Raw genomic sequence first — 19910 nt, 5'->3', positions numbered from 1 at the left:
TGGGGAGTTCCTAATGTGTTGCGCCAGGGGCTCTATGCAAACAGCGAAAAGGAGAGGTTATAAAGGACAACCCTGTCTCGTCCCATTTAAGACCGCAAATCTGTCAGATTGGTGTCCCATTGCCTTAACGCATGCCGAGGGATATGAATATATACTCTGGATCGCTGTAATAAAAGAACCCCTAAAGCCCATGGTATGTAGTACAGCTTGCATGTACTCCCAGTCGACCCTGTCAAACGCCTTCTCTGCGTCCAGTGCAATACACTTTTTAGATGTACATAGGAATATATGATCATGAAACAAATATTCAGCACACTTGTTTTTCCTTTGGTAGTGGGCAGGATAGATATTTACATACGTATATTTATTTTATAGATATCTACGCCAAAAATAACAACAGTAACATCTAGAAATGGCGTTTAACGTTATTTTCTATTTTATATTCACATTGTTGTAATTTCATTCTCTTGAACAGGATTTTTGTAAGCTATGATGTATTTGTGATCAGAATCAGAGGCGACCCCAGCTGTTGCCTAAGGCCTTGTCTAAGCAGGGGCCTCACAGCCAGTGGTAGTTCAAGTTATTTGTGGGGGGCTAACAAAGGTGGTTAAAAAAATTGGAAGACACTGCAGAAACAGAGGTACCACAAGGTGCGTTTGGAGGTGCATAGCACCAAGTGTTGCCACCTCAGCCATGTTTTCCTGGACACTTATGAGTTGCACATGCTGCATGGTGTGCAGGGAGGAACATGTATTGTGTTTCTGGACAGCACTATTCATATTCCTCCCTGCACACCCTGCAGCATGTGTAACTTATATGTTCTGTATTTTAAGGGACGGGTGGCAACCCTAAGCACCCTACAGCACCCCCATAGAACCGCCACTGCTCACAGCAGGGAACTACCACCAGCGCAGTTATTCCAGGGCCTGAGTGCTGCCTGTTAACTCTCCTCAAAGCCCCGGGTGTCAGACTTAACAGCAAATGCACAATTATAGGGTTTATTTTGTATGCATACATCAGATCATACAGGGCTGGGTATTTGAGTGAGACTGCATTGGGAGGGGACGTAGTTATGAGTGGATAGTCAGTGGGATCATGGGCGTGTCTGGTCAGTTAGTAAGCATGTCTGCACAGTTTAAAGGTGTGTTTGGGTGGTCTATGGCCAGGGCTATGTGAAATCCTGTAAATAAGGACATATGGTTGTCTCATAAGACTGTGGGACAGACGTCAGAAGTAGGCACTGTCCCTCTCAGATCAGGATAGTTGGGAGGTCTGGGTATGATGATGAATTTGTGTGTGGTAGCTGTGCAGGGTAGGGTGTGAAATTGGCGTAGCCAAGGGGATCCTATAGATCTATGTTTAATAATTTGAAATATTATGAGCCAGAAGTAAAATTTTAGAAACCAGCCTCATGGGGTTTATCAATGCTTGCCTTAAAATTAAGAAATGCATGCAATTAATTTATTGGGTTTGGCTCCATGGTTCATGAGGGGCATTATATTTTTGCTTTGCTTACGGCTTAATTAACTTTAGAGCCACCTCTGACCCCTCCCTCAATATCCCAAGCTCCACTGACACCTCCCTCACTATCTTAAGCCCCACTGACCCCTCCCTCACTATATCTAGATCCACTTACCCCTCCATCACTATCTCTAGCTCCACTGACCCCTCCCTCACTATCCCTAGCTCTACTAACCCCTCCCTCACTATCTCTAGCTCCACTGACCCCTCCCTCACTATCTCTAGCTCTACTAACCCCTCCCTCACTATCTCTAGCTCCACTGACCCCTCCCTCACTATCTTAAGCTCCACTGACCCCTCCCTCACTATCTTAAGCTCCACTAACCCCTCCCTCACTATCTTAAGCTCCACTGACCCCTCTGTCACTATCCCTAGCTCTACTGACCCCTCTGTCACTATCCCTAGCTCTACTGACCCCTCTGTCACTATCCCTAGCTCTACTGACCCCTCTGTCACTATCCCTAGATCTACTGACCCCTCCCTCACTATCTTAAGCTCCACTGACCCCTCCCTCACTATCTTAAGCTCCACTAACCCCTCCCTCACTATCTTAAGCTCCACTGACCCCTCTGTCACTATCCCTTGCTCTACTGACCCCTCTGTCACTATCTCTAGCTCCACTGACCCCTCCCTCACTATACCTAGCTGACCCCTCCCTCACTATCTGAAGCTCCACTGACCCCTCTGTCACTATCCCTAGCTCTACTGACCCCTCTGTCACTACCCCTAGCTCTATTGACCCCTCTATCAATATCCCTAGCTCTACTGACCCCACTGTCACTATCCTTAGCTCCACTGAACCCTCTGTCACTATCCCTAGCTCTACTGACCCCTCTGTCACTATCCCTAGCTCCACTGACCCCTCTGTCACTATCCCTAGCTCTACTGACCCCGCTGTCACTATCTCAAGCTCCACTGACCCCTCTGTCACTATCCCTAGCTCCACTGACCCTTCTGTCACTATCCCTAGCTCAACTGACCCCTCTGTCACTATCCCTAGCTCAACTGACCCCTCTGTCACTATCCCTAGCTCCACTGACCCCTCTGTCACTATCCCTAGCTCAACTGACCCCTCTGTCACTATCCCTAACTCTACTGACCCCTCTGCCACTATCCCTAGGTCACAAAGCTGTGCGGCCCCAGCATATTACTGACCCCTCTGTCACTATCCCTAGGTCACACAGCTGTACGGCCCTAGCAAACTACTGACCCCTCTGTCACTATCCCTAGGTCGCACAGATGTGCGGCCCCAGCATACTACTGACCCCTCTGTCACTATCCCTAGGTCACACAGCTGTGCGGCCCCAGCATACTACTGACCCCTGTGTCACTATCACTAGGTCACACAGCTGTGCGGCCCCAGCATACTACTGACCCCTCTGTCACTATCTCTAGGTCACACAGCTGTGCGGCCCCAGCAAACTACTGACCCCTCTTTCACTATCCCTAGGTCGCACAACTGTGCGGCCCCAGCATACTACTGACCCCTCTGTCACTATCCTTAGGTCACACAGCTGTGTGGCCCCAGCATACTACTTACCCCTCTGTCACTATATCTAGGTCACACAGCTGTGCGGCCCCAGCATACTACTTACCCCTCTGTCACTATCTCTAGGTCACACAGCTGTGGGGCCCCAGCATACTACTGACCCCTCTGTCACAATTCTTAGGTGACACAGCTGTGCGGCCCCAGCATACTACTGACCCCCTTGTCACTATCCCTAGGTCACACAGCTGTGCGGCTCCAGCATACTACTGACCCCTCTGTCACTATCCTTAGGTCACACAGCGGTGCGGCCCCAGCATACTACTGACCCCTCTGTCACTATCCTTAGGTCACACAGTGGTGCGGCCCTAGCATACTACTGACCCCTCTGTCACTATCCCTAGGTCACACAGCTGTGCGGCCCCAGCATACTACTGACCCCTCTGTCACCATCCCTAGGTCACACAGCTGTGCGGCCCCAGCATACTACTGACCCCTCTGTCACTATCCCTAGGTCACACAGCTGTGCGGCCCCAGCATACTACTGACCCCTCTGTCACTATCCCTAGGTCACACAGCTGTGCGGCCCCAGCATACTACTGACCCCTCTGTCACTATCCCTAGGTCACACAGCTGTGCGGCCCCAGCATACTACTGACCCCTCTGTCACTATCCCTAGGTCACACAGCTGTACGGCCCCAGCAAACTACTGACCCCTCTTTCACTATCCTTAGGTCACGCAGCGGTGCGGCCCCAGCATACTACTGACCCTTCTGTCACTATCCCTAGGTCACACAGCTGTACGGCCCCAGCATACTACTGACCCCTTTGTCACTATCCCTAGGTCACACAGCTGTACGGCCCCAGCATACTACTGACCCCTTTGTCACTATCCCTAGGTCACACAGCTGTACGGCCCCAGCATACTACTGACCCCTCTGTCACTATCCCTAGGTCACACAGCTGTGCAGCCCCAGAATACTACTGACCCCTCTGTCACTATCCTTAGGTCACACAGCGGTGCGGCCCCAGCAAACTACTGACCCCTCTGTCACTATCCTTAGGTCACACAGCGGTGCGGCCCCAGCATACTACTGACCCCTTTGTCACTATCCCTAGGTCACACAGCTGTACGGCCCCAGCAAACTACTGACCCCTCTGTCACTATCCCTAGGTCACACAGCTGTGCGGCCCCAGCATACTACTGACCCCTCTGTCACTATCCCTAGGTCACACAGCTGTACGGCCCCAGCAAACTACTGACCCCTCTGTCACTATCCCTAGGTCACACAGCTGTACAGCCCCAGCAAACTACTGACCCCTCTGTCACTATCCCTAGGTCACACAGCTGTGCGGCCCCAGCATACTACTGACCCCTCTGTCACTATCCCTAGGTCACACAGCTGTACGGCTCCAGCATACTACTGACCCCTCTGTCACTATCCCTAGGTCACACAGCTGTGCGGCCCCAGCATACTACTGACCCCTCTGTCACTATCCCTAGGTCACACAGCTGTGCGGCCCCAGCATACTACTGACCCCACTGTCACTATCCTTAGGTCACACAGCTGTACGGCCCCAGCATACTACTGACCCTTCTGTCACTATCCTTAGGTCACACAGCTGTTCGGCCCCAGCATACTACTGACCCCACTGTCACTATCCCTAGGTTACACAGCTGTGCAACCCCAGCAAACTACTGACCCCTCTGTCACTATCCCTAGGTCACAGAGCTGTGCGGCCCCAGCATACTACTGACCCCTCTGTCACTATCCCTAGATCACACAACTGTGCGGCCCCAGCATACTACTGACCCCTCTGTCACTATACCTAGGTCACACAGCTGTGCGGCCCCGCATACTACTGACCCCTCTGTCACTATCCCTAGGTCACACAGCTGTGCGGCCCCAGCATACTACTGACCCCTCTGTCACTATCCCTAGGTCACACAGCTGTGTGGCCCCGCATACTACTGACCCCTCTGTCACTATCCCTAGGTCACACAGCTGTGCAGCCCCAGCATACTACTGACCCCTCTGTCACTATCCCTAGGTCACACAGCTGTGCGGCCCCAGCATACTACTGACCCCTCTGTCACTATCCCTAGGTCACACAGCTGTGCGGCCCCAGCATACTGCTGACTAGGTGTCTTGAAACATTGGCAGAAGTGTCTAGCAAGCAGGTTGAACCACAGTAGTCATTATTTGCATGACTTACTGAGCATTTAGTAAAGGATTGATAAACACACCTGGGCTCATCGCTGTACTGCACAACTCCAAAGCGCACACCATCCTCGCTGACAATGTTTACAAACGGGATGACCAGACCTTCCATAAAGGAAATGATCATACGAAAGTTTGGCCTTCCGATGCTGGATGATCCATCCACAACAAATACAATGTCCGAGTCATAGATATTTTCACACCTTGCTGCAAAAGAAAATACAGTTTCAGCTGTTGGTAAAACAGATTTAGTATTTACTAAGTTTAAAATAAACTTTCATGATTCATATAGGGCATGCAATTTTAAGAGACTTTTAAATATACTTTCATTATCTAATTGTGCACAGTCTTTTTATATACACACTTGCTGAGGTACCAGTTTCTATTGATCATGTGCACAAGTTTAATGGGTATAGGTATAATAATCTGTAATTGGTTGATGGCTGTCACATGATTCAGGGGGCTAGCAAATAGAGGGGAAAAATAAATTTGTCAGAATAAAATGTACTTCTTATTTGATATTCAGAATAAGTGTTATTGCGTTGTCTTTTTATTATGCACTTGGTAATAATACAATTTTCTACTGTATTGAAAGGTCCCTTAGGGCATCCACCAATAAAAAACCCTTCTAAACCTGCCTATCTACTGGTTGTTCACTCATTTCTAATTATTCCCACGACACAAGGGTCAGATGTGCAAGTTGAAGAGTAGCCTGGGGTCAGACGATGCGCATAGCTTCCTGTTACCGTGCAACAGTCAGATGACACGTCTGTCACATCAGTCAACATGTATGTCAGACACTAATACGCAGCTATAAAATTAGCAGTAAGGGGCTCAGCTGAACAGAGCAATTATCACCAGCTTATCCTGTAAAGAGAGCTTTCTCTGCAACTCAGGAAACTATTTTATGACATTTTCTTTACAAGCGCCAGACGACAAGTGATTATTCTATTGTACTCAATTCACTTTTCCTATTGGTTATTGCTGCTGGCAATAAGCTGCTCTTAATTCAAACCCATCTCAACCCATCAGAAAAACATCCAATCTAAGTTTAAAAAAATGCAACAAAAATATATCTTAAAGGGACAGTAAACCTAATAAACAATCCACAATTTATTTCACATTGCATTCAAAATATAGTTCAGCACTATATATATATACTATGTTATGTATTGCGCTTTTCTTGTATTTCCTTTAAGTTATATAGATATAAAATATAATTTATAGTATTATTATTATTATTATTTAATATGTTTCCCACTTTATCTACTAGAAGTAACATAGCTATTTGTTCAGCAAAATATTTACTTCTCAAGAGATTGTTTGCTGCAGTAATATTCTTTATTTTGCCAGAAAGAAGCTTCCATACAAAGACAAAAATGTATTTTCCCATTAAAAACACTGAAACACTTGTTAACATTCTGGCTGGTAGATGTTTACATTTTCTTGGCTGGAAAAAACGTAATTGCTTTGATTCTTGGATTAAACTCTTTGTGGGACTTCAAGCATACTGAGATATATATACTGAGATATAAGCATAAGGCATTTTCTAAAAATGAAGTTTATATGAAATATGGCATACTTAGGGCTAGTACTGTAACTAACCACACTGTATATAAGTAATATTACTATATGTAGTGTTACTAACTAACCACACTGTATATAAGTAATATTACTATATGTAGTGTTACTAACTAACCACACTGTATATAAGTAATATTACTATATGTAGTGTTACTAACTAGCCACACTGTATATAAGTAACATTACTATATGTAGTGTTACTAACTAACCACACTGTATATAAGTAACATTACTATATGTAGTATTACTAACTAACCACACTGTATATAAGTAATATTACTATATGTAGTGTTACTAACTAACCACACTGTATATAAGTAATATTACTATATGTAGTGTTACTAACTAACCACACTGTATATAAGTAATATTACTATATGTAGTGTTACTAACTAACCACACTGTATATAAGTAATATTACTATATGTAGTGTTACTAACTAACCACACTGTATATAAGTAATATTACTATATGTAGTGTTACTAACTAACCACACTGTATATAAGTAACATTACTATATGTAGTATTACTAACTAACCACACTGTATATAAGTAACATTACTATATGAAGTGTTACTAACTAACCACACTGTATATAAGTAACATTACTATATGTAGTATTACTAACTAACCACACTGTATATAAGTAACATTACTATATGTAGTGTTACTAACTAACCACACTGTATATAAGTAACATTACTATATGTAGTGTTACTAACTAACCACACTGTATATAAGTAATATTACTATATGTAGTGTTACTAACTAACCACACTGTATATAAGTAACATTACTATATGTAGTATTACTAACTAACCACACTGTATATAAGTAACATTACTATATGTAGTGTTACTAACTAACCACACTGTATATAAGTAACATTACTATATGTAGTGTTACTAACTAACCACACTGTATATAAGTAACATTACTATATGTAGTGTTACTAACTAACCACACTGTACATAAGTACCATTACTATATGTGGTATTACTAACTAACCACACTGTATATAAGTAATATTACTATATGTAGTGTTACTAACTAACCACACTGTATATAAGTAACATTACTATATGTAGTGTTACTAACTAACCACACTGTACATAAGTACCATTACTATATGTGGTATTACTAACTAACCACACTGTATATAAGTAATATTACTATATGTAGAGTTACTAACTAACCACACTGTACATAAGTACCATTACTATATGCGGTATTACTAACTAACCACACTCTATATAAGTAATATTACTATATGTAGTGTTACTAACCACACTGTATATAAGTACCATTACTATATGTGGTATTACTAACTAACCACACTGTATAGAAGTAATATTACTATATGTAGTGTTACTAACTAACCACACTGTACATAAGTAACATTACTATATGTGGTATTACTAACTAACCACACTGTATATAAGTTACATTACTAGGTGTAGTTTACCTAACCACACTGTATATAAGTACCATTACTATATGTGGTATTACTAACTAACCACACTGTATATAAGTAATATTACTATATGTAGTGTTACTAACTAACCACACTGTATATAAGTACCATTACTATATGTGGTATTACTAACTAACCACACTGTATATAAGTAATATTAGTATATGTAGTGTTACTAACTAACCACACTGTATATAAGTAATATTACTATATGTAGTGTTACTAACTAACCACACTGTATATAAGTAACATTACTATATGAAGTGTTACTAACTAACCACACTGTATATAAGTAACATTACTATATGTAGTATTACTAACTAACCACACTGTATATAAGTAATATTACTATATGTAGTGTTACTAACTAACCACACTGTATATAAGTAACATTACTATATGTAGTATTACTAACTAACCACACTGTATATAAGTAATATTACTATATGTAGTGTTACTAACTAACCACACTGTACATAAGTACCATTACTATATGCGGTATTACTAACTAACCACACTCTATATAAGTAATATTACTATATGTAGTGTTACTAACCACACTGTATATAAGTACCATTACTATATGTGGTATTACTAACTAACCACACTGTATAGAAGTAATATTACTATATGTAGTGTTACTAACTAACCACACTGTACATAAGTAACATTACTATATGTGGTATTACTAACTAACCACACTGTATATAAGTTACATTACTAGGTGTAGTTTACCTAACCACACTGTATATAAGTACCATTACTATATGTGGTATTACTAACTAACCACACTGTATATAAGTAATATTACTATATGTAGTGTTACTAACTAACCACACTGTATATAAGTACCATTACTATATGTGGTATTACTAACTAACCACACTGTATATAAGTAATATTAGTATATGTAGTGTTACTAACTAACCACACTGTATATAAGTACCATTACTATATGTGGTATTACTAACTAACCACACTGTATATAAGTAATATTACTATATGTAGTGTGTGTTACTAACTAACCACACTGTATATAAGTACCATTACTATATGTGGTATTACTAACTAACCACACTGTATATAAGTAATATTACTATATATAGTATTACTAACTAACCACACTGTTATTTTTTTATTTATTATTATCAGGTATTTGTATAGTGCCAACAGGTTCCGCAGTGCTATGAACATGGGTGGTAACATTACTAGGTGTAGTGTAACTAACCACACTGTATATAAGTACCATTACTATATGTAGTATTACTAACTAACTACACTGTATATAAGTAATATTACTATATGTAGTGTTACTAACTAACCACACTGTATATAAGTACCATTACTATATATAGTATTACTAACTAATAACATTGTACATAAGTACCATTACTATATATAGTATTACTAACTAACCACACTGTATATAAGTAACATTACTATATGTAGTATTACTAACTAACCTCACTGTATATAAGTAACATTACTATATGTGGTATTACTAACTAACCACACTGTATATAAGTAACATTACTATATGTGGTATTACTAACTAACCTCACTGTATATAAGTAACTTTACTATATGTAATATTACTAACTAACCACACTGTATATAAGTAGCATTACTAAGTGTAGTATTACTAACTAACATTACTAGGTCTTGTGTAAATAACCACACTGTATATAAGTAACATTCGGCTAAATTACAAGTGTTGGCTAAAAAATTGGCCTTTGCATGCGGAATGGCAGTTCACCGTCTCCTAAATTAGAAGTTGCGACGGCACGGCTATACCGCAAGCGTTTTAGTCTATATGGTTTTTGGGTGATGAATTTTCATTGTGCCTGTATTACAGATTGTGTGGTCCGACTATAATGCTAACGTTATAGCTTATACCACCGTGATCCATTCTGAAGATCAGAGACTCATAACAAAAATGTTAGAAAGTACACTTACACCCATAAACTACCTATTAACCCCTAAACCGCAATCCCCCACATCGCAAATACTATAATACATTTATTGACCCCTAATCCATCGTCCACCCACATAGCCAACACTAAATAAATGAAAATTAAAAAACCTAAGTTACAAAATTTAAAAATGTAACATTACAAAAAAAAGCCAAATACTAAAATTGCAAAAAATAAAAAAACTAACATTACAAGAAATAATAAACAAAATTATCCAAAATAATAAAAATTAAACCTAATCTAATACCCCGAAAAAAAACAAAAAAGCCACCCCAGTAGCCCTTATAAGGCCTTTTTGTAGGGCATAGCCCTAAGTTAAAACAGCTCTTTTACATAAAAAAAATTACAAAGTACCCCCTAACAGTAAAACTCCCCACCCAACCAACCCCCCTCAAAAAAAATCTGTCTAAAAAAAACCTGAGCTACCCATTGCCCCTAAAAATGCATTTTAATGGGCATTGCCCTTAAAAGGGCAATCAGCTCTTTAGTGCACAATAAAAAAAAGCCCTAATCTAAAAAGAAAACCCCACCCCCCAAATAAAACAAAAAACTAACACTAACCCCAAAAAATGTACTCACAGTTCCTGAAGTCTAGACATTCATCTTAATCCAGGCGGCGACATCTTCATCCATCGTGGGGGCATCTTCTATCTTCATCCCAGTGGCGCGGAGCTCCGGGAAGAAGATAGAAGATGGTCCTGCGTTGGATGAAGACGGAGCCGCCTTGAAGAAGACCTTTAACGCCAGACTTCAAGAACTGTGAGTACCTATTTCGGAGTTATACTTAGGTTTATTTTTTATTTTTTGGGTGCTTTTTTTTTAAGATTAGCTTTTAAGGGCAATGCTCATACAAATACCCCTTTAGGGGCAATGGGTAGATTAGGTTTTTTTAGAGTTAGGTTTTTTTTTATTTTGGGGGGTACTTTTGGTGGGGGGTTGTACTCTTAGGGGGTACTTGGTAATTTTTTTAGGTAAAAGAGCTGTTTAACAAAAGGCCCTTTGAAGGGCTATTGGTAGTTTATTGTTAGATTAGGGGGTGTTTTTATTTTGTGGTGGCTTTTTTTTTTATAGGGGTATTAGATTAGGTTTAATTTTTATTATTTTGGATAATTTTGTTTATTTTTTGTAATCTTTGATTTAATTTTTCCGTAATTTTAGTGTTTTTTTGTAATGTTATTTTTTTTTAAATTTTTTCGTAGTGTTAGGATTTTTTAATTTTGTAACTTACGCCTAGATTTAGAGTTCTGCGGTAGCTGTCAAAACCAGCGTTAAGGGGTCCTAACGCTGCTTTTTACTGCTCGCTGGTATTTAGAGTCAGCCAGGAAAGGGTCTAACGCGCACTTTCCAGCCACGACTTTTCCGTACCGCAGATCCCCTTATGCCAATTGCATATCCTATCTTTTCAATGGGATCTTCCTAACGCCGGTATTTAGAGTCTTGGCTGAAGTGAGCGGTAGACCCTCTACCGACAAGACTCCAGCCGCAGAAAAAAGTCAGGAGTTAAGAGCTTTATGGGCTAACGCCGGTTTATAAAGCTCTTAACTACTGTGCTCTAAAGTACACTAACATCCATAAACTACCTATGTACCCCTAAACCGAGGTCCCCCCCACATCGCCGCCACTATAATAATTTTTTTTAACCCCTAATCTGTCGACCGCACATCGCCGCCACCTACATTATCCCTATGAACCCCTAATCTGCTGCCCCTAACATCGCCGACACCTACATAATATTTTGGAGGACCTCTTCTGGCCGGATAGGATGAAGACTTCGGACCCTCTTCTGGACGGATCGGATGGTACCCGGCTGGGTGAAGACAAGGTAGGAAGATCTTCAGGGGCTTAGTGTTAGGTTTTTTAAGGGGGGTTTGGGTGGGTTAGATTAGGGGTATGTGGGTGGTGGGTTGTAATGTTGGGGGGGTATTGTATGTTTTTTTTTTACAGGTAAAAGAGCTGATTTCTTTGGGGCATGCCCTGCAAAAAGCCCTTTTAAGGGCTGGTAAGGTAATAGAGCTGTTAACTTTTTATTTTAGAATAGGGTAGGGCATTTTTTTATTTTAGGGGGCTTAGAGTAGGTGTAATTAGTTTAAAATTCTTGTAATCTTTTTTTATTTTTTGTAATTTAGTGTTTGTTTTTTTGTAATTTAGTTTAGTTGATTTAATTGTAGGTAATTGTAGGTAGTTTAGTTAATTAATTTATTGATAGTGTAGTGTTAGGTTTAATTGTAACTAATAAATACAAAGTTGCCTGTAAAATAAATATAAATCCTAATATAGCTACAATGTAATTATTATTTATACTGTAGCTATATTAGGGTTTATTTTACAGGTAAGTATTTAGCTTTAAATAGGATTCATTTTTTTAATAAGAAATAATTTATTTTGTTAGAATAAAATTATATTTAATTTAGGGGGTGTTAGGGTTAGGGTTAGACTTAGCTTTAGGGGTTAATACATTTATTAGAGTAGCGGCGAGGTCCGGTCGGCAGATTAGGGGTTAATACTTGAAGTTAGGTGTCGCAGATGTTAGGGAGGGCAGATTAGGGGTTAATACTATTTATTATAGGGTTTGCGAGGCGGAAGTGAGGCGGTTTAGGGGTTAATACATTTATTATAGTGGCGGCGAGGTCCGGTCGGCAGATTAGGGGTTAATAAGTGTAGGTAAGGTAGCGGCAACGTTGGGGTGTCAGATTAGGGGTTAATAAATATAATATAGGGGTCGGCGATGTTGTGGGCAGCAGATTATGGGTAAATAGGTATAATGTAGGTTGCGGCGCTGTCCGGAGTGGCAGATTAGGGGTTAATAATAATATGCAGGGGTCAGCGATAGCGGGGGCGGCAGATTAGGGGTTAATAAGTGTAAGGTTAGGGGTGTTTAGACTTGGGGTACATGTTAGAGTGTTAGGTGCAGACCTAGAAACTGTTTCCCCATAGGAAACAATGGGGCTGCGTTAGGAGCTGAACGCTGCTTTTTTGCAGGTGTTAGGTTTTTTTTCTGCCCAAACTGCCCCATTGTTTCCTATGGGGGAAACGTGCACAAGCACGTTTTTCCAGCTAACCGCTACCGTAAGCAACGCTGGTATTGAGAGTTGAAGTGGCGGTAAATATGCCTCTACGCTCCCTTTTTGGAGCCTAACGCAGCCCTTCAGAGAACTCTCAATACCAGGGTTATTTAAAAGGTGCGGGGGGAGAAAAACATAATTTATATAAGAACTTACCTGATAAATTCATTTCTTTCATATTAGCAAGAGTCCATGAGCTAGTGACGTATGGGATATACATTCCTACCAGGAGGGGCAAAGTTTCCCAAACCTTAAAATGCCTATAAATACACCCCTCACCACACCCACAATTCAGTTTAACGAATAGCCAAGAAGTGGGGTGATAAGAAAAAAGTGCGAAAGCATATAAAATAAGGAATTGGAATAATTGTGCTTTATACAAAAAAATCATAACCACCACAAAAAAGGGCGGGCCTCATGGACTCTTGCTAATTTGAAAGAAATGAATTTATCAGGTAAGTTCTTACATAAATTATGTTTTCTTTCATGTAATTAGCAAGAGTCCATGAGCTAGTGACGTATGGGATAATGACTACCCAAGATGTGGATCTTTCCACACAAGAGTCACTAGAGAGGGAGGGATAAAATAAAGACAGCCAATTCCTGCTGAAAATAATCCACACCCAAAATAAAGTTTAATGAAAAACATAAGCAGAAGATTCAAACTGAAACCACTGCCTGAAGTACTTTTCTACCAAAAACTGCTTCAGAAGAAGAAAATACATCAAAATGGTAGAATTTGGTAAAAGTATGCAAAGAGGACCAAGTTGCCGCTTTGCAAACCATGATCAACCGAAGCTTCATTCCTAAACGCCCAGGAAGTAGAACTGACCTAGTAGAATGAGCTGTAATCCTCTGAGGTGGAGTTTTACCCGACTCAACATAGGCAAGATGAATTAAAGATTTCAACCAAGATGCCAAAGAAATGGCAGAAGTTTTCTGGCCTTTCTAGAACCGGAAAAGATAACAAATAAACTAGAAGTCTTTCGAAAAGACTTAGTAGCTTCAACATAATATTTCAAAGCTCTAACAACATCCAAAGAATGCAACGATTTCTCCTTAGAATTCTTAGGATTAGGACATAATGAAGGAACCACAATGTCTCTACCAATGTAGATGGAATTCACAACTTAGGAAAAAATTCAGAAGAAGTTCGCAACACCGCCTTATCCTGATGAAAAATCAGAAAAGGAGACTCACAAGAAAAAGCAGATAATTCAGAAACTCTTCTGGCAGAAGAGATGGCCAAAAGGAACAAAACTTTCCAAGAAAGTAATTTAATGTCCAATGAATGCATAGGTTCAAATGGAGGAGCTTGAAGAGCCCCCAAAACCAAAATCAAACTCCAAAGAGGAGAAATTGACTTAATGACAGGCTTTATACGAACCAAAGCTTGTACAAAACAATGAATATCAGGAAGAATAGCAATCTTTCTGTGAAAAAGAACAGAAGGAGCAGAGATTTGTCCTTTCAAGGAACTTGCGGACAAACCCTTATCTAAACCATCCTGAAGAAACTGTAATATTCTCGGTATTCTAAAAGAATGCCAAGAAAAATGATGAGAAAGACACCAAGAAATATAAGTCTTCCAGACTCTATAATATATCTCTCTGGATACAGATTTACGAGCCTGAAACCTAGTATTAATCACAGAGTCAGAGGAACCTCTTGACCAAGAATCAAGCGTTCAATCTCCATACCTTAAAAATTAAGGATTTCAGATCCTGATGGAAAAAAGGACCTTGAGACAGAAGGTCTGGTCTTCAACGGAAGAGTCCACGGTTGGCAAGAGGCCATCCGGACAAGATCCGCATACCAAAACCTGTGAGGCCATGCCGGAGCTACCAGCAGAACAAACGAGCATTCCTTCAGAATCTTGGAGATTACTCTTGGAAGAAGAACTAGAGGCGGAAAGATATAGGCAGGATGATACTTCCAAGGAAGTGATAATGCATCCACTGCCTCCGCCTGAGGATCCCGGGATCTGGACAGATACCTGGGAAGTTTCTTGTTTAGATGAGAAGCCATCAGATCTATTTCTGGAAGTTCCCACATTTGAATAATCTGAAGAAATACCTCTGGGTGAAGAGACCATTCGCCCGGATGCAACGTTTGGCGACTGAGATAATCCGCTTTCCAATTGTCCATACCTGGGATATGAACCGCAGAGATTAGACAGGAGCTGGATTCCGCCCAAACCAAAATTCGAGATACTTCTTTCATAGCCAGAGGACTGTGAGTCCCTCCTTGATGATTGATGTATGCCACAGTTGTGACATTGTCTATCTGAAAACAAATGAACAACTCTCTCTTCAGAAGAGGCCAAAACTGAAGAGCTCTGAAAATTTCCAAAATATTGATCGGAAATCTCACCTCCTGAGATTCCAAAACCCCTTGTGCCGTCAGATACCCCCACACAGCTCCTCAACCTGTAAGACTTGCATCTGTTGAGATTATAGTCCAGGTCGGAAGAACAAGAAGCCCCCTATACTAAACGATGGGGATCTGTCCACCATGTCAGAGAGTGTCGTAAAATCGGTTTAAAGATATTAATTGAGATATCTTTGAGTAATCCCTGCACCATTGGTTCAGCATACAGAGCTGAAGAGGTCGCATGTGAAAACGAGCAAAGGAGATCGCATCTGATGCGGTAGTCCTAAGACCCAACATTTCCATGCATAAGGCTACCAAAGGGAATGATTGTGACTGAAGGTTTTGACAAGCTGATATCAATGTTAAACTTCTCTTGTCTGACAAGGACAGAGTCATAGACACTGAATCTATCTAGAAACCTAAAAAGGTTACCCTTGTCTGAGGAATCAATGAATTGATTGGTAAATTGAACCTCCAACCATGAACTTGAAGAAACAACACAAGTCGATTCGTATGAGATTCTTCGAAAATGAGAAAACTGAGCAAGTACCAAGATATCGTCCAAATAGGGAAATACCAAAACCCTGTTCTCTGATTGCAGAAAGAAGGGCACCGAGAACCTTTGAAAAAAATTCTTGGAACTGAGGCTAGGCCAAACGGTAGAGCCAAAAAACTGGTATTGCTTGTCTAAAAAGAGAATCTCAGACACTAAAAGTGATCTAGATGAATCGGAATATGCAGATACACATCCTGTAAATCTATTGTAGACATATAATGCCCTTGCTAAACAAAAGGCAGGACAGTCCTACAGAAACTGAATGTTGGTATCCTTACATAACGATTCAATATTGATAGATCCAGAACTGATCTGAAGGAATTGACCTTCTTTGGTACAATGAAGAGATAAAATAAAACCCCAGCCCCTGTTCCAGAACTGGAACTGGCATAATTACTCCAGCCAACTCTAGATCTGAAACACATTTCAGAAATGCTGAGCCTTGCTGTGTTAACTGGGACACGGGAAAGAAAAAAATCTCTTAGCAGGAGGCCTTAACTAAAGCCAATTCTGTACCTTTCTGAAACAATGTTCTGAAACCAGAAATTGAGAACGGAATTGATCAAAATTTCTTTGAAGAAAACGTAATCTGCCCCATACCAGCTGAGCTGGAATCAGATCCGCACCTTCATGGGTACTTAGGAGCTAGCTATAGATTTTCTATAAGGCTTGGATATATTCCAAACTGGAAATAGTTTCCAAACTGATACCGCTCCTGAGGATGAAGGATCAGGCTTTTGTTCCTTATTGTGAGAAAAGGAACGAAAATGATTATTAGACCTAAATTTACCTTAGATTTTTTATCCTTTGGTAAAAAAGTTCCCTTCCTTCCAGAAACAGTTGAAATAATAATTTATTACCCTGGAAAGAAAAGGAAAGCAAAGTTGACTTAGAAGACATATCAGCATTCCAAGTTTAATCCATAAAGCTTTTCTAGCTAAAATAGCTAGAGACATATATCTGACATCAACTCTAATGATATCAAAAGATGGTATCACCCATAAAATTAATAGCATGTTATAGAATAATAATAATGCTATAAAATTATAATCTGTTACTTGTTGCGCTAAAGCTTCTAACCAAAAAGTTGAGGCTGCAGCAACATCCGCTAAAAATATAGCAGGTCTAAGAAGATTACCTGAACATAAGTAAGCTTTTCTTAGAAAGGATTCAAATTTCCTATCTAAAGGATCCTTAAATGAATTACTATCTGCCGTAGGAATAGTAGCACATTTAGCAGGAGTAGAGACAGCCCCATAACCTTAGGGATTTTGTCCCAAAAAAACTCTAATCTGTCAGATGGCACAGGATATAATTGCTTAAACGTTTAGAAGGAGTAAAAGAATTACCCAAATTATTCCATTCCCTGGAAATTACTTCATAAATAGCATCAGGGAGATTAAACACTTCTGGAATAACTACAGGAGATTTAAAAACCTTATTTAAACGTTTAGATTTAGTATCAAGAGGACCAGAATCCTCTATTTCTAATGCAATTAAAACTTCTTTAAATAAAGAACGAATAAATTCCATCTTGAACAAATACAGAGATTTATCAGCATCAACCTCTGAGACAGAAACCTCTGAACCAGAAGAACCATTATCAGTATCAGAATGATGATGTTCATTTAAAAATTCATCTGAAAAAAGAGAAGTTTTAAAAGACTTTTATATAAACTAGAAGGGGAAATAACAGACATAGCCTTCTTAATGGATTTAAAAAATAAAATCTCTTATGTTTATCAGGAACACTCTGAAAAATTAGATGTTGACGGAACAGCAACATGTAATGTAACAGTACTAAAGGAAATTTTATCTGCATTAATAAGTTTGTCATGACATGTAATACAAACAACAGCTGGAGAAACAGATACCAAAAATTATAGCAGATACACTTAGCTTGGTAGCTCCAGCAGTAGACAGCGATTTTCCTGTAGTATCTTCTGACTCAGATGCAACGTGAGACATCTTGCAATATGTAAGAGAAAAAACAACATATAAAGCAAAATTGATCAAATTCCTTAAATGACAGTTTCAGGAATGGGAAAAAAATGCCAAAGAACAAGCTTCTAGCAACCAGAAGCAATGAAAAAATAAGACTTAAATAATGTGGAGACAAAAACGACGCCCTTATTTTTTAGCGCCAAATAAGACGCCCACATTATTTGGCGCCTAAATCCTTTTGGCGCCAAAAATGACGCCACATCCGGAACGCCGACATTTTTTGGCGCAAAATAACGCCAAAAAAGTCCGCGCCAAGAATGACGCAATAAAATGAAGCATTTTCAGCCCCCGCGAGCCTAACAGCCCACAGGGAAAAAAGAGTCAAATTTTTGAATGGTAAGAAAAAATAAATAATTTCAAATGCATTATCCCAAATATGAAACTGACTGTCTGAAAAATAAGGAATGTTGAACATTCTGAGTCAAGGCAAATAAATGTTTGAATACATAAATTTATTTTAAACAAAGTGCCCAACCATAGCTTAGAGTGTCACAGAAAATAAGATTTACTTACCCCAGGACACTCATCTACATGTTTGTAGAAAGCCAAACCAGTACTGAAACGAGAATCAGTAGAGGTAATGGTATATAAGAGTATATCGTCGATCTGAAAAGGGAGGTAAGAGATGAATCTCTACGACCGATAACAGAGAACCCATGAAATAGACCCCGTAGAAGGAGATCACTGCATTCAAATAGGCAATACTCTCCTCACATCCCTCTGACATTCACTGCACGCTGAGAGGAAAACCGGGCTCCAACTTGCTGCGGAGCGCATATCAACGTAGAATCTAGCACAAACTTACTTCACCACCTCCATCGGAGGCAAAGTTTGTAAAACTGAATTGTGGGTGTGGTGAGGGGTGTATTTATAGGCATTTTAAGGTTTGGGAAACTTTGCCCCTCCTGGTAGGAATGTATATCCCATACGTCACTAGCTCATGGACTCTTGCTAATTACATGAAAGAAAACACGCGTAGCTAACGCACCCCTTTGGCCGCAAAACTCTAAATCTAGGCGTTAGTTTTTTTATTTTTCGTTTTTGTTTTTTTTAACAGTTATGTTAGGCTTATTTATAGTTTAAGCTTAGTTTTTTTTTTTTTATTTAACAGGTAAGTTTTTATTTATTTTAAGATAGTTATATTGTAATTTAAAGTTGGGAGGATGTTAGGTTTAGGGGTTAATAGTTTAATTTAGTGTTTCACGAAGTGGGGGGCAGACGGTTTAGGGGTTAATAGGTTTAGTTTAGTAGTTGCGATGTGGGGGGGCCGGTGGTTCAGGGGTTAATAGCTTTATTATAGTAGTTGCGATGCAGGGGACGGCGGTTTAGGGGTTAATTACTTTATTTAGTATTGGCAATGTCTGGGGCGGCGGATTAGGGGTTAATATCTTTATTTAGTGTTGCGATGTCAGGGGTGGCAGATTAGGGGTATTTAGACTAGTGGTTTATGTTAGGGTGCTAGGTTTTTACATAACCTTCTTGTCCCCATACACATCAATGGGGATTGCGTTATAGCGATCACCAGTCCGCAATTGCAGGTGTTAGTTTTTTTCTAACACTTTCACTCCATTAATTTCTATGGGGGGAAATATGCACGAGCACGTAAAGTCAGGCCTTGGCTTTTGTGCAGTATGGAGCTTAACGCACCATGTCGC

General features: G+C 40.0%; 1 protein-coding gene across 1 annotated transcript in view; it reads right to left on the bottom strand.

The window, feature by feature from the left end:
• The window catches only part of COL7A1 (collagen type VII alpha 1 chain), a 398512-nt gene that overhangs the window by 333022 nt on the left and 45580 nt on the right, over positions 1-19910 (bottom strand). The window contains exon 3 of the mRNA XM_053689357.1: positions 5256-5436. Within this exon, the coding sequence (XP_053545332.1) occupies positions 5256-5436 (181 nt within the window). The remainder of the gene's footprint in view (positions 1-5255; positions 5437-19910) is intronic.

The sequence above is a fragment of the Bombina bombina genome, chromosome 7, assembly GCF_027579735.1.
Source record: "Bombina bombina isolate aBomBom1 chromosome 7, aBomBom1.pri, whole genome shotgun sequence".
NCBI lineage: Eukaryota > Metazoa > Chordata > Amphibia > Anura > Bombinatoridae > Bombina > Bombina bombina.
Note: the sequence above shows the minus strand (reverse complement) of the source record. Positions and strands in the feature narration are given on the sequence as shown.